Source organism: Dermacentor albipictus, chromosome 6, assembly GCF_038994185.2.
Source record: "Dermacentor albipictus isolate Rhodes 1998 colony chromosome 6, USDA_Dalb.pri_finalv2, whole genome shotgun sequence".
Taxonomy (NCBI): Eukaryota; Metazoa; Arthropoda; class Arachnida; order Ixodida; family Ixodidae; genus Dermacentor; species Dermacentor albipictus.
Window position 1 is genome coordinate 45,839,638 of NC_091826.1, and position 12,514 is coordinate 45,852,151.

Consider the following 12,514-nt stretch of genomic DNA (forward strand, 5'->3'; position numbering starts at 1 on the left):
ATTCGATAACAGAATAGGTACACCATTTTTTAACATTTAAAAACATTCAGACTTTACGACAGCTTGCAGATACGGTGAGTGTGGCGTTGCACAACGCAAGTATGAGCGTGCGGCTTGTGCGGCGTCGGTGGCGTGGTTCCGTTGAGTACACTCTAGTTTCGTTGTTACTATTGATTGCGCAACTTCTTTTCCTGGATGAACATTTGCTTTTGCAGAAGAACGCGCTACTATTCACTATCCATGTATAAGCAGCTGGCGCAATTTGTAGCTATGAAGATGTTGACGACGGTGGCGATTGAGTGGGTAGGTGCCTTATGTTGATGCGGTGTCCTTCTCCCGACCTGAATGCCGTGCAGCTTCTCCTTTTAAACGAATTGCGTAAGCGGAAGAAAAGAAAAAAATAAAGTTTATGAAGCTACTAAGCCGCAAACCGTAGTGGATACGCCCTATTAAAACATATGTAAAACTGGTGTGCGAAATTGCTGCACTGAGCTACCAACGCGCGCTTAAACAGGAAATCGCCTATTTTGACGGCGCTTTGTTTCGTCACACGCATTGCTCCTCCCACATCGCGCCGCTCGCTGCGAATAGGTGATGGCGCGACCAACTTGTTAGGATACTGTCGCGGAGAGCCGACGACGTCGCGGTGGTCGTTGAGCGACGGAATTCGCTGCGTCGCTCACTGAAAATCACGCCATGTGAAACAGCCTAAAGGCTAAGCATTGATAGCGATAGCAAAGTATCACACTAGTATGCGAATTAAGGTTCGTAGGTTTATCGGTCGTATATTTGTAGTACACATTCGGTTAAGCACGGTTTCGCGCGCGCTTAGGCGAACACGCCACAGATCTCGCTCGATGACCGAGGACGCACACTGTCCCGACGCTGGTGGGATGAAGCATGCAAACTGAAGGGAGCGAACGCTTCTGCCGACTTTCCCTTCAACGCGCTTATTACGCGATCTTGAGCACTCTGCCCTCGTGGAGACAGCCTGCGGTCAGCGGCCAGCCATCTTGTTCGTCAAATATCTGCACTACCTCCAAGGTAGGATAGGTAAGTAAGGAAGGTAGGATACGGGCGGCGCTAGGCAGAGACGCGCTCACGAGAGCCCCCCCCCCCCCCCCCCCCCCCCCCTACGTGAAACGCTTCTGGTGAGCTCCAAGCGAGTACTAACTGCTGATTAAGTGGAAGCCTGTAAGCATCATCGAGCGATCATGATGGTCGAGAAGCAAAGTGTCTTCAGCTTTAACTAAAAAAACAAACATAAAAGAGTGATATACGTAACAACGTACCAAACGTTTCGTAGTTGAACTTCAAGTAGCAACGTGTTTCGCGTTCACATATCTGAAGTTCGCCATTCAAGAAACGTGTCTGGCACAGCGTCGCCTTGCTTTAATTACACTTGTACGAAAAAAGCACACGTCGACGCAAACAACCAGGTACCAACCAGTGAAATACACACAAATGACGCCCTGCAATCATTTAATTATTATGATTTATCGCGTTACCGGCACAGGCAAAAAAGAAAATTGCCGAGAGCTGGTGGGGCTAAACTGGACTCGTTTAGTGGGCCTTCGTGCAGGTGCGCGAAGGTCCGCTGAGCTTCATCAAAAGGCTCTCCCTCATCAGAACAAGAATTGGCCTCCTGGTACAGTACGCGGTCACTACCTGCCTCGAGAATCCTGCAATTAACCTACGGCCCTCAATCCTCGGCGGCTGCGCAGCACCTGACCAAGGCGCCGGTCAGACCTGCGACGCGGCAGAGGATGCTAAGAATCTCTGGATCTGGACAGGCCACCACTGGAAATGGAACCTTGCAACGTTTGAACGCGTGAACCCTCTCGAGTGAGGAATTACCAGGCACTGTCTGGGATATTAGTGGCGTTAGTGAGGTTAGGAGAACCGACAGTGCTGACTGACGGCCACGTCCTCTGATCCATAAGGACATAGTGGGCGACATGGAATTTTACAGCGTTGATGCGAGGGTAGCAGTCGTATAGTAATAAAGCTGAATATGGGAGCTATATAATAAAGGCAGTAGAAGACTACGCTCCAACCTCCACTCACGATGATGAAGTATTAGAACAGTTTTATGAAGGTGCTGAATTAGCGCCGAGAAAGGTGCAAACGCAGTATACTGTAGTCATGGGAAACTTCAGTGCAAAAGTGGACAAAAAGCAGGCTGGGAAACAAGCAATTGGCAGCTACGGATTCGATTCTATGAACACTAGAGCAGATATGTTGGTAGAATTCGCGTAAAGGAATAGGCTCCGAATAATGAATACTTTCTCCAGGAATCGAGGTAACAGGCAGTGGACCTGGAAAAGCCTTAATGGAGGCACAAGAAACGAAATATATTTCATAATTTCTGCACATCCGAGCATAGTGCAGGATGCAGAAGGGTTAGGTAGGGTAATGTGCCGTGACCATAGGTTAATTGGTGCAGTGCGAAGCACAACAGAGGGACACAAAAAGTATATTCTCGAGTATTCTGAGACAGTATGATTGTATATAAGGAAAACAAAAGCTAGTGCCGCAGCAAGGGGCTTCGTACTAGAAATGTCACGCATTTTTGGAACTGTATGTGGGCCAAAGCTTCCGCGTGCCTTAGCAGAGGGCACACGTGCCTAGAAGGTTACGAAGAAGAAGAAGTTGAATCGAAAGCCGTTTCGCGTTTCGCCGAGGTCGAGTTCCCCGACCGAGAAGAACGTCTCCTTGCGTCTAGCTGGCACCATGAGCGAAGGAGGCACGTACTCCAAGGCAGAAGGAAAAGACTCCAAGGCGCCGAAACGCCATCGGAGTCGCTCCCGGGCCGGCACGGTGACCTCGGCAACGTCCAGGAGGAGGTGAGCTGCTGCGTTACTGGGCCCTTTAATTTCGATAGTGTAGTCGCCATGGTGCCACAAACTTGGACGCCGCCTGGCGCCCTGCTGGGGCAATCAGGAGTAGTCGTCTGCTATATCTCGAATTTGCGAGCAATTTTGTTTTCCAGCTGCTGTAAAAAACAACGTTCGTAACAACGTCGCGTTCTTCGCAGTTCACGCACGGCGCTGGATCAAGCCCATTTTATCTAAGCACGGGCTTACTGAAATTTAAGAAACATTAATCTCTCGCTTCTTTCAGACCAAACCACTCGCCAACAGAGCTGGGCAAATGATCTTCTTTTTTTTTCTGCCAAACCCAACACATGATTCCTTCTCACGTCAGCCTCATCCTCACCTGGTAAAAGTTTACCCCTCTCCACACTGACCCTCACCCTCCGCTAATAATTTTTCTCCTTTCCTCATCCTCAGCTAGATGGGTTGCGTCGTTCGTCGTCATACTTAATTCTTGCGTTTATTGAAAAAAAAATATGCGTAGAAACCATCGAAGACCATTGGCAAAGTATGCGAGTAGAACGAATGGACGAACCAACGAGCGAGCGACAGTCCCCTGCTACTTCCTCAGGCCCCTCCCCGGAACCCGGTTGCAGATTCACACGGATGACCAGTGACAAACGTAGAAGAAAAGCGGCGTAATCTTGTCTCGAACATACACAAAACGCCATTTTTGACGCATAATATCTCCGCAGATCAACTATAGAAATGAACGCATGATAACATGCGGGGAAGTCATCAAGCGGACCGTTGCCTAACCTATCCATGATACACGCGACCACTGTCGAAAAACAGGCTCGCCTCAACGTTCTCGAAGATAGGGCTCGGCACTTAGCACTTAAAAGTTTCGGTTCTTTCGCAGATGCAACAGGGGTACCAGTCGCGATGCAAATCGCCACAATCGTACAAGCGCAGCACGGGTTTCTATGTGAAGTTTTTTTAAAGTGTACGCCCTCCTCAATCACAGAAGCCAAAATTACTTTGTGCAACCGTCATCGCTTGTTCTGACTCTTTAGACTATCTATAAACAGGGCCCATACGTTTCCACCGCTTTTTTGTTTAGAGTTAATCAGAAATTTATAAGTTTGCCGTAAAACACAGGAGAAATTATATGCGCAGGTCTTTAGGGCATGAATCGCAATTATTTTATTTGAAAATGTAAGAAAGAGACACTCCGCTCATCAGATGCAGAATAAAACAAGCCGGTTCTTTCTCAGCCAACTCCACTGCGATTACACGACTGCGGAAGTTTATTGGGTCCGCTATAGCTCGTGGCCTTCGAGATTGCTCGAGCTACTTCCAGCACGCTTTTTTGGAGGCCATGCGTAGCTCATAGTTTCTTAAGAAAATCGAGGAAACTCTGGTGCTAGTGCCTACGGCGACGTGTTCCCGGGCTGACTGAACCACCAGTAAGCGTTGTGGTTCAGTGAGTATGATGGGCGAGTGATGAGTATATGAGTGAGTGAATGAATGATGGGCAGTAAAAGGATTTGTCTGGCTTCGTTCTTCTGACTTTAAAAGGCCATACAAAGTTTATTATATTAATTTTTTTTGCCATGTACGGAAGAACTCGCATAGATTATGCATGTACGTAGAAAATTGTTCTCTGCCGGTATAGCGAAATACGATTTCTTGGAACTTAGCAAAGTTAAAGCTGGACGAAAAACGTCACAAGAACATGCAACTCACACAAACACGAACATTAGAAGATGCCCAGTATTCTCATCATCATCATCATCGTCACCATCATCATCATCATCATCATCATCATCATCATCATCAGCCTGTTTACGCCCACTGCAGGGCAAAGGCCTCTCCCATACTTCTCCAACAACCGCGGTCATGTACTAATTGTGGCCATGTCATCCCTGCAAACTTCTTAATCTCATCCGCCCACCTAACTTCAGTATTCATCAGTATTCTCGTTGTAGATCAAACAATCGCCATGTCAGAGTTCTCTATATCAATTTTTGCATAAATCTTTATGGCGGCAGCCTCACTTTTGCCACGTGTCGTGCCAAGCCATGCACCCGTGAGCACAGACATAGCCAGAAATTGTTTTTGGAGAGAGGGTTACGCTCTTAAATGAGGAAGACGAGGGGATGAAAAAGGAAAGAACGGTAAAGCTACGGGGGCGGGGTGGTTCTCAGAGTGGCACTTCTCTGTTGAGTCGCATACTACAGGCTTGTGGAGAAACGGAATCAATTCGTAATTCAGGTTCACAAGATGAAAGTGACGGGCTTTTCTGGAAAGATCTCAACGCCAAATTTTGACTGCGATCCCCGAATTCAAACTACATTAAAATGCGCAAATGAAAATCGGCTATAGCGCAACTTTTGCTCAGAGGAGTGCACATGCTGATAAGGCGTCGTCCGATCGCCCCGTTGCAGAAAATCGAAGAAGAGGCATGCTGGTGAGACGCCAACACCGTCAACATCGCGTGTCTCCGAGGCGAGCATGCTCTTGCCATCCAACGCATCCACGCCCCTTAAGGAGGCTGTGTCGTCGACGACCATCTCGATCGACCCGGGAGCCGACCTGGCCGCCACCTGCAGCGCCACTTCGACGCCGGTGCCTGAGGTTGTTCCCGAGAACGCTACGACGACCACAACCCGCGGTGCGGCCGGGCCGTGCGGAAAAAGCAGCAGCGTCATTAGGGACGAGAAACTCGGGTCCATCGCGCTGGCTGCCGAGGCCTCGGAGAGCACCGGCATCATGCACGCTGCCACGGATCCGGACATGGCGGCAGTGAGCACGTTTTCTCGATGTCTAGACGTGTCGTCGTGGCCCAGTTTAAGGACACGGGGCTAGTGCAGCAGTCGGTCGGTCGGTCACAAGAACATGCAACTCACACAAACATGAACATTAGGCGATGCCCATCATCATAATCATCATCATCATCATCATCATCAGCAGCAGCAGCAGCCTGGTTACGCCCACTGCAGGGCGAAGGCCTCTCCCATACTTCTCCAACAACCCCGGTCATGTACTAATTGTGGCCATGTCGTTCCTGCAAACTTCTTAATCTCATCCGCCCACCTAACTTTAGTATTCATCAGTATTCTCGTTGTAGATCAAACAATCGCTATCTCAGAGTTCTCTATATTAATTTTTGCATAAATCTTTATGGCGGCAGCCTCAATTTTGCCACATGCCGTGGTCGGTCGGTCGGTCTGTCGGTTGGTCGGTCGGTCGAGGTCTGTCTGTCTGTCTGTCTGTCTGTCTACGCAGTCTGTCTGTCTGGCTACGCAGTCTGTCTGTCTCTACGCAGTCTGTCTGTCTGTCTACGCAGTATGTCTGTCTGTCTGTCTGTCTGTCTGTCTACGCAGTCTGTCTGTCTGTCTGTCTGTCTGTCTGTCTGTCTGTCTGTCTGTCTGTCTGTCTGTCTGTCTGTCTGTCTGTCTGTCTGTCTGTCTGTCTGTCTGTCTGTCTGTCTGTCTGTCTGTCTGTCTGTCTGTCTGTCTGTCTGTCTGTCTGTCTGTCTACGCAGTCTGTCTGTCTGTCTGTCTACGCAGATATATTGTAGATATATTGTTGTCACTCTTCCGGTTGTTTTAATTTAGCACTTCTGACACCAATATAACGGCGACATGATGCTTGATGACTTAGAAGCGGGGGCGGCTCGCTCGGTGGGAATTTTAAAGCTTCGGTTGCCATCCGAAGATGTGTCTGACTATACTTGGATATTTCATGCAGTTCTTTTTTTTTCCTTTTTGTGCACTTTCACAGGCCACTGATATGCGAGATGTGGACGAGTTCGAGAATGTATTGGACCAGAGTCGACCAGTGTCCGGCTACGCCCCGATCGAGAAGGATGACAGGCTGGTGATGCCGCCGTCTTTGGAGGTGCCGTCACCGGCGGTAAGCCAGGAAAAGATTGCTGTATAGTTCGATAATATATTTGTATCACGATGAACATGTTGTATGGGTGTATACTGTATATTTAGCAGCGCTGCCATTTCACGCCGACGAAGACAGGCTGTAGCGTGACCACAAATAGAACGCCCCATGAAATGCTTTTTCGTTGATATCCTGGCGTCCGCAACACCGGCTCAGCTCGGGACAGGACATCCAAGTAAAAGTAGGTCGACTGCACGACTTGCCCACAACGCATAGACCCACAATTAGTCGACGCTTGGCCAAAAAGGGAAGCTGAATCATGAAGCGGACGTTATCGACATGGGGGCTTGGCTACCGTCAAGAAGGCCCTCGCCTGGCCTTGAGCAGATCTGGAAGCAGACCCTGGGCCCTTCCGGTTGTTGGTGCATACTGCATGGTCATTGCGTACTATCCTCGGTCACTATCATCAACTAGGTAGCCGTACTCTGCCTGGCCGACTCCGGTCACTGAAGCGAAAATTACTGGTCGCGACAGCAAACCAGGATAGAGAATCCGGAGAAAGGCTCATTCATTGTCACCCGGTAACCTCTCTCAGCGCGACGAAGATTTAAAGGAAGCTTGCCGGAAGTATTAGCAGCACGCAGTGGGAGAGTTCTCTTCCCTTCTCCGAACGCGCACAATAGGCTCGTTTACTGAGTGGCTGATAACGAGCCCTTGCCTTTGCGGCACTGCACGGGGTTGTAGAGACGGAGCGCATAGGGACGAACGTATGTGTTCGTGGAACGATTGGCCGATGACGCAACCATTTGATCACTCTGTTACACCACGTGGTCCGCAATTCCTCCAGATATCGCGGCAAGCATGGAAGCGGCGCAATTTGAACCCGTGCCTCCTGAGGTGCCTTTGATTTTCTTTTCTGAACTGGCATGTGCATGCGCAGGTCTCTTACGATGGCCAGGACCCCACGCTGTCGCCGTCGCCCAAGCGCAAATCGCGCGGACAGAGTACGGTCACGTTCGGCGACGCGCAGTCGTACCGCCTCACGTCGGCCGAGTCGTCGACGAGCGAGATTCTGGGCCAGGGATCGCACCAGCTACGCATCTTGGCCTGCGCCCAGCTGTCGCTCGGGGCGCTAGCCTTCCACTACCAGTCGATGCGTCTGCTGGCGCCCGTCGACGCGGTGGACCACTGGTGCCGGCAGCCGCCCGAGTTCGCCAACCAGAGCGCGCAGGCGTGGAAGAGCGCCTCCGTTCCCGTGGATCCCAGCGGCCACTACAGCAGATGCACCGTCTACAGGTTTCCCTACTCGCACGGCACGGGTGCGTAAATACACACAGGCGTGTTTACGGTTGACGAGTTTGCTGACAGTTCGTTATCGCCAAATGGGTGACCGTTTACGTTCGTCGGGTTTCGCAAGCTCGGGAAACTACACGCGTTGTGTCTTTCTTTTAGTACTGCATTGACAGCATTCAGTGACAGATCAGGTATGCAGCGATCAGGGACCCCTCAAAGGAAACGGGTGTACTACATGCGCCAGCGATCTGTCTAAATTTCGGTGGGTCGCACTGCTTACGGATTGTTCATGCGGTGCGCGATTCCGACGTCGCGCGAGTGCGAGGTTGATCACATAAAATCCCGCATCACAATCGCAGTCATTAGATAGCTTTAGTTTAGGTGACGCAAGCGCCTTGCGTACGCAAGAACCAGGGGCGACGGTTCTGCGCATGCGCAGACGCAAACGTAGGGTCTGCGCATGCGGGGTACCGTCGGCCCTAGTTCTTGTGTACGCATGCCGCTTGCGTGCCCTAAACTAAAACGCTCTGTTGCTTCGCCCGTTGGCCGATACTGCGATATATCTTCACGCAAATACGCTCTCTCTCTCTGGACGACGCAGCGGTAGCGGCCACATCGGGCTCCGCGCCCTCCTCGGCGTTGTGGCCCGGGGTCGTCGCCCTGCCTCGGGGCGAGCTCCCGTGCAGCGAATGGGACTACGACGTGCCCCTCGACGTGCTCACGGCCCTGAACGAGTGGGACCTGGTGTGCTCCAACGCGTGGCTGGTGCTCGCGGCGCGCCTCTACACCTACCTCGGAGGCGTCGTGTACGCGCCCTTCCTCGGCAAGATGGCGGACAGAACGGGTCGCAGGCCGGTCCTGCTCGCGTGCGCCGTGCTCGCGGTGACCGCCGCGGCGTTGACCGTGCGCGCGGACTCGTTCCTGCAGCTCGTCCTGCTGCGGATGGTGGTGGCGGGCTCGCTGAATGGCTTCTCGCTCGTTTCCATCGTTCTTCTGTTCGAGGTCACCTACGAGGCCAGCAGGTCGGTGATATCGAATTTTTTTTCATGACGAATGGTCACGATGTTCCAAACGTGGCGGCCATGACGTTAGCGGTCCCTTCTGTGACTGCCGGCAGTACAGCGAAAGCACGATGGCCTCCCAGTGGGTTGCAATGTTAACACCACTTATCTATAGGCCTTCTTTTTTGATGGGCGCTGTACCCTTACAAAAATTTTTATAGAAAGTCCATAGACATTTGTCTATGAAGTCTATAGACTGTCTATTGACATTTCTTTAGACTGGTCTATAGACAGCCTATAGATTTATGGCCATACACTGTTTGTAGACTGGTCTATAAAAAGTCTGAGTTTATAGACTGTCTATAGACATTTCTTTAGACTAGTCTATAGACAGTCTATAGACTTATGGCCGCACACTTTTTGTAGACTAGTCTATAAAAAGTCTGAGTCTATAGACTGTCTATACACTGTCTATAGACTGTCTGTAGACTTATGGCCATACACTTTTTATAGACTAGTCTATAAAAAGTCTGAGCCTATAGATTGTCTATAGACTTTCGATAGACTTATGGCCATACACTTTTTATAGACTAGTCTATAAGAAGTCTGAGTCTATAGACTGTCTATAGACCGTCTATAGACTTATGGCCATACACTTTTTATGGACTAGTCTATAAAAAGTCTGAGTCTAGAGTGTCTATGGATTCATTAAAATTCATGTTTGTAGACAGTTGTCTGCATAATGTCTATAGGTAAGTGTATAGGCTTACAGTTCTACTTTTGTAGACTGAAGTCTATGGAATGTCTACAGACAAATGTATATATACTATAGACATTCTATAGACTTCAGTCTACAAAAACAGAACTTTATAATTCAATACACCTTTTTCTATGACATTCTGCATACACTTGCCAACAAACATGCATTTTCATTAATTTATAGACACTCTATAGACACAGACAATTTACAGACAAGTCTACAAAGAGTGTATAAGGCCATAACTCCATAGCGGCTATCTACAAGTTAGTTTACATTTTTCATTACATGCGGTAGCAAAACGTTTTGAATGTATTTAATTTCATTTTATAAATATGAAATGCATGGAAATGCATGGAATGCAGATATTATGCATGTGCACCTGTTCCTTTTCATCTGCACTTATGCATTACCGTTAGTAGATCAATAAAGCTCCTGAACCAGCTGTACTTTCATATATGTTGCATAAACAGAAAGAATTTATATAGTGCTGAATCATGCAGTGCAAAAAATAAAACAAATGCACCGGCAATGCATTAACCGTTTTTATTGCTCGATATAATACATGAATTCCTTAAACTCTTGTCTTATGCTATTATGGAAACAGATTAAATATTTACACTACTCCTTGGCAAGCATGGTCGCCAGGCTGGCCTTGACCTTTGTGTCGTTAGTCCCAAAGGTGCTGCAGGTGTATGCTGCAAATAAGTACATGCAGCAATATGAGGCAAAAATAACAGATGTGTATTCTTTGTATGTTCATTAAGCAGCTTAATATATTTACTCAAACCATCTAAGTCAATACTTAATGCGGTGTAACTATGACTAATGGCTGCTTGTCAATACAAATCAGTACCTTTATGCAATGTTCTATTGCATGGTATGGTGAACAATTAAACAGTCACAACTGCTGCTCGTGTCAGCAACAGTATGTTCCCTTTTATGACAAGTTCATATATGATGCATTAATGTACTTATCCCAAATGGTCCCTATATTTATTGCGGAAACGTTACCCAGTTGGGCTGTCTGTACAGTTTTTTTGGCTGGTAGTTAAGTATGCCCGTGCAGAGGGATGTTTTCAGAAGACGTGACTGGAATATTCTCAGTATCATGCCTAAGATTGTAATTTATTTTGCTTAGTACACATTGAAATGTATTTCTCATACTTTTAAATGAATGGGTCATTGGCCATAACTTCAACAGATGGCAGATGGGTTGATTGTATTGATATGGTACCTTAATTTCTTGCAGGTAATGAGGCCTCTTGGGCATGCTAACAGGTTTCCAAGTTAGGTATACCACATGAGCACCCGAAATACCACACGAGCACTTTGTGTCATGGCACGACAGATATGCACCTTCTAGGAAACAGAACTGATAGTATAGTTCGAATGAATTCTATCACAGTAAATTATTTAAGGTGCTTTGAAAGATGAAAATTTTTTTCTAGGCTATCGAGGTTCAGGACGTTTAGTTAACGCAAAAAACAATACATATTGAGTAAGAAATGCCTTGCCAGTCTGCTTGACTTTCTTTTCTTTTTCAATAAATAGAACCAATTTCCCTCAATTTTTATGAAGTGAAACGTTTTAAAAATATATTTAACACAGAGACTGTCTGGAAACTTTGACATGTAACAAGACAGCATACCTATGTGGCCAATTTAAAGTTTCCCGATCTTTTTCCAAGCCTTTCCTGGCTGTTTTCATGAAAATTTTCTGGCAATCTATGACGCCTGCAGCTTAAGTGCAATAAAAAATACTATGGTTTAATGCTTGCCAAGTAGTGCCAGTCCATAATATTTAGATAAAACGAATAACACGTCAGTCACTTAACAAGTAGTATTAGATGCAACTGACTTGAATCCCTTATTTAATAAAGCTGACAAGGACTTCGGCAAGTTCGTAATTGATGGCCACACGAGTACAGCACGGAAGACACAGAGACACGCGTAAAACAAATGCAACAATGTGAGGGAAAACTATACAATGAGTTATTTTTACGGTTCAATAGTAGTTTTCTATATAATTTGCTCTCACCACTTATGCCTCTAGTTAACTTTGTTTACCTATGACTAAAGACTACATGGCAATATTAATCAGTACCATTATGATGTTTCGTTATATTACAGTATGATAAGCAGTTAGACAACCATAATGGTCGCCGGTGTTAGCAACGGTATGTTTCGTTTCAAGACAGGTTCATGTGACACACAGTGTACTTACAAAAATAAAAGAAATGTGAGAATCCCAAACGATTCCTATAATAATAATTGTTGAAACAAAGATACCCTGCTGGACTGTGCACATTTTTCAGGTGTTAATGCAATGTGCCCGTGCCGATCGAACATGCTCAGCATACTGACTGCAGTTTTGAACAATCACGTTAACATTTGCAATTTATTTCCGCTTAGAATAGTCTGCATTGTCTCTTTTCTCATACTTCGAGATGAATACATTTGCCACACTTTCAGTAGAATGCACATGAATGGGGGCGTACTGATCAGGTTACTTATCAACTAAAACATGTTACGATCTCTTAGGTGTGTTAATAAGGGTAGAACAAATGCAACGTCCACTGAATTATTTGAATAATCTGTGCGTTATCTACTAAGAAAAGACCACCAAATTGATAATCTGGCTCTTTTTTCTTTTGTACAGCGCATATAGTATGCAGTCTGTCCAAGACGACGGCACTACATGCAACAGTAATGAAAACCGGAACACTTATTGCGCACGACAAGGGC

General features: G+C 47.2%; 1 protein-coding gene across 2 annotated transcripts in view; it reads left to right on the plus strand.

Moving 5' to 3' along the window:
* Positions 1 to 2,657: 2,657 nt before the first annotated feature.
* LOC139061022 (solute carrier family 22 member 7-like) overlaps positions 2,658 to 12,514 on the plus strand; it is a 50,534-nt gene continuing 40,677 nt past the window's right edge. Inside the window, exons 1-5 of one of the 2 annotated variants that reach the window (XM_070540441.1) lie at positions 2,658 to 2,846; positions 5,267 to 5,624; positions 6,606 to 6,737; positions 7,657 to 8,035; positions 8,611 to 9,031. In XM_070540441.1, coding sequence (XP_070396542.1) covers positions 2,734 to 2,846; positions 5,267 to 5,624; positions 6,606 to 6,737; positions 7,657 to 8,035; positions 8,611 to 9,031 — 1,403 coding nt within the window. In that variant the 5' untranslated portion in view covers positions 2,658 to 2,733. Of the gene's footprint in view, positions 2,847 to 5,266; positions 5,625 to 6,605; positions 6,738 to 6,782; positions 7,139 to 7,656; positions 8,036 to 8,610; positions 9,032 to 12,514 lie in introns of those variants that run through there. The other variant, XM_070540440.1, reaches the window with a different exon arrangement.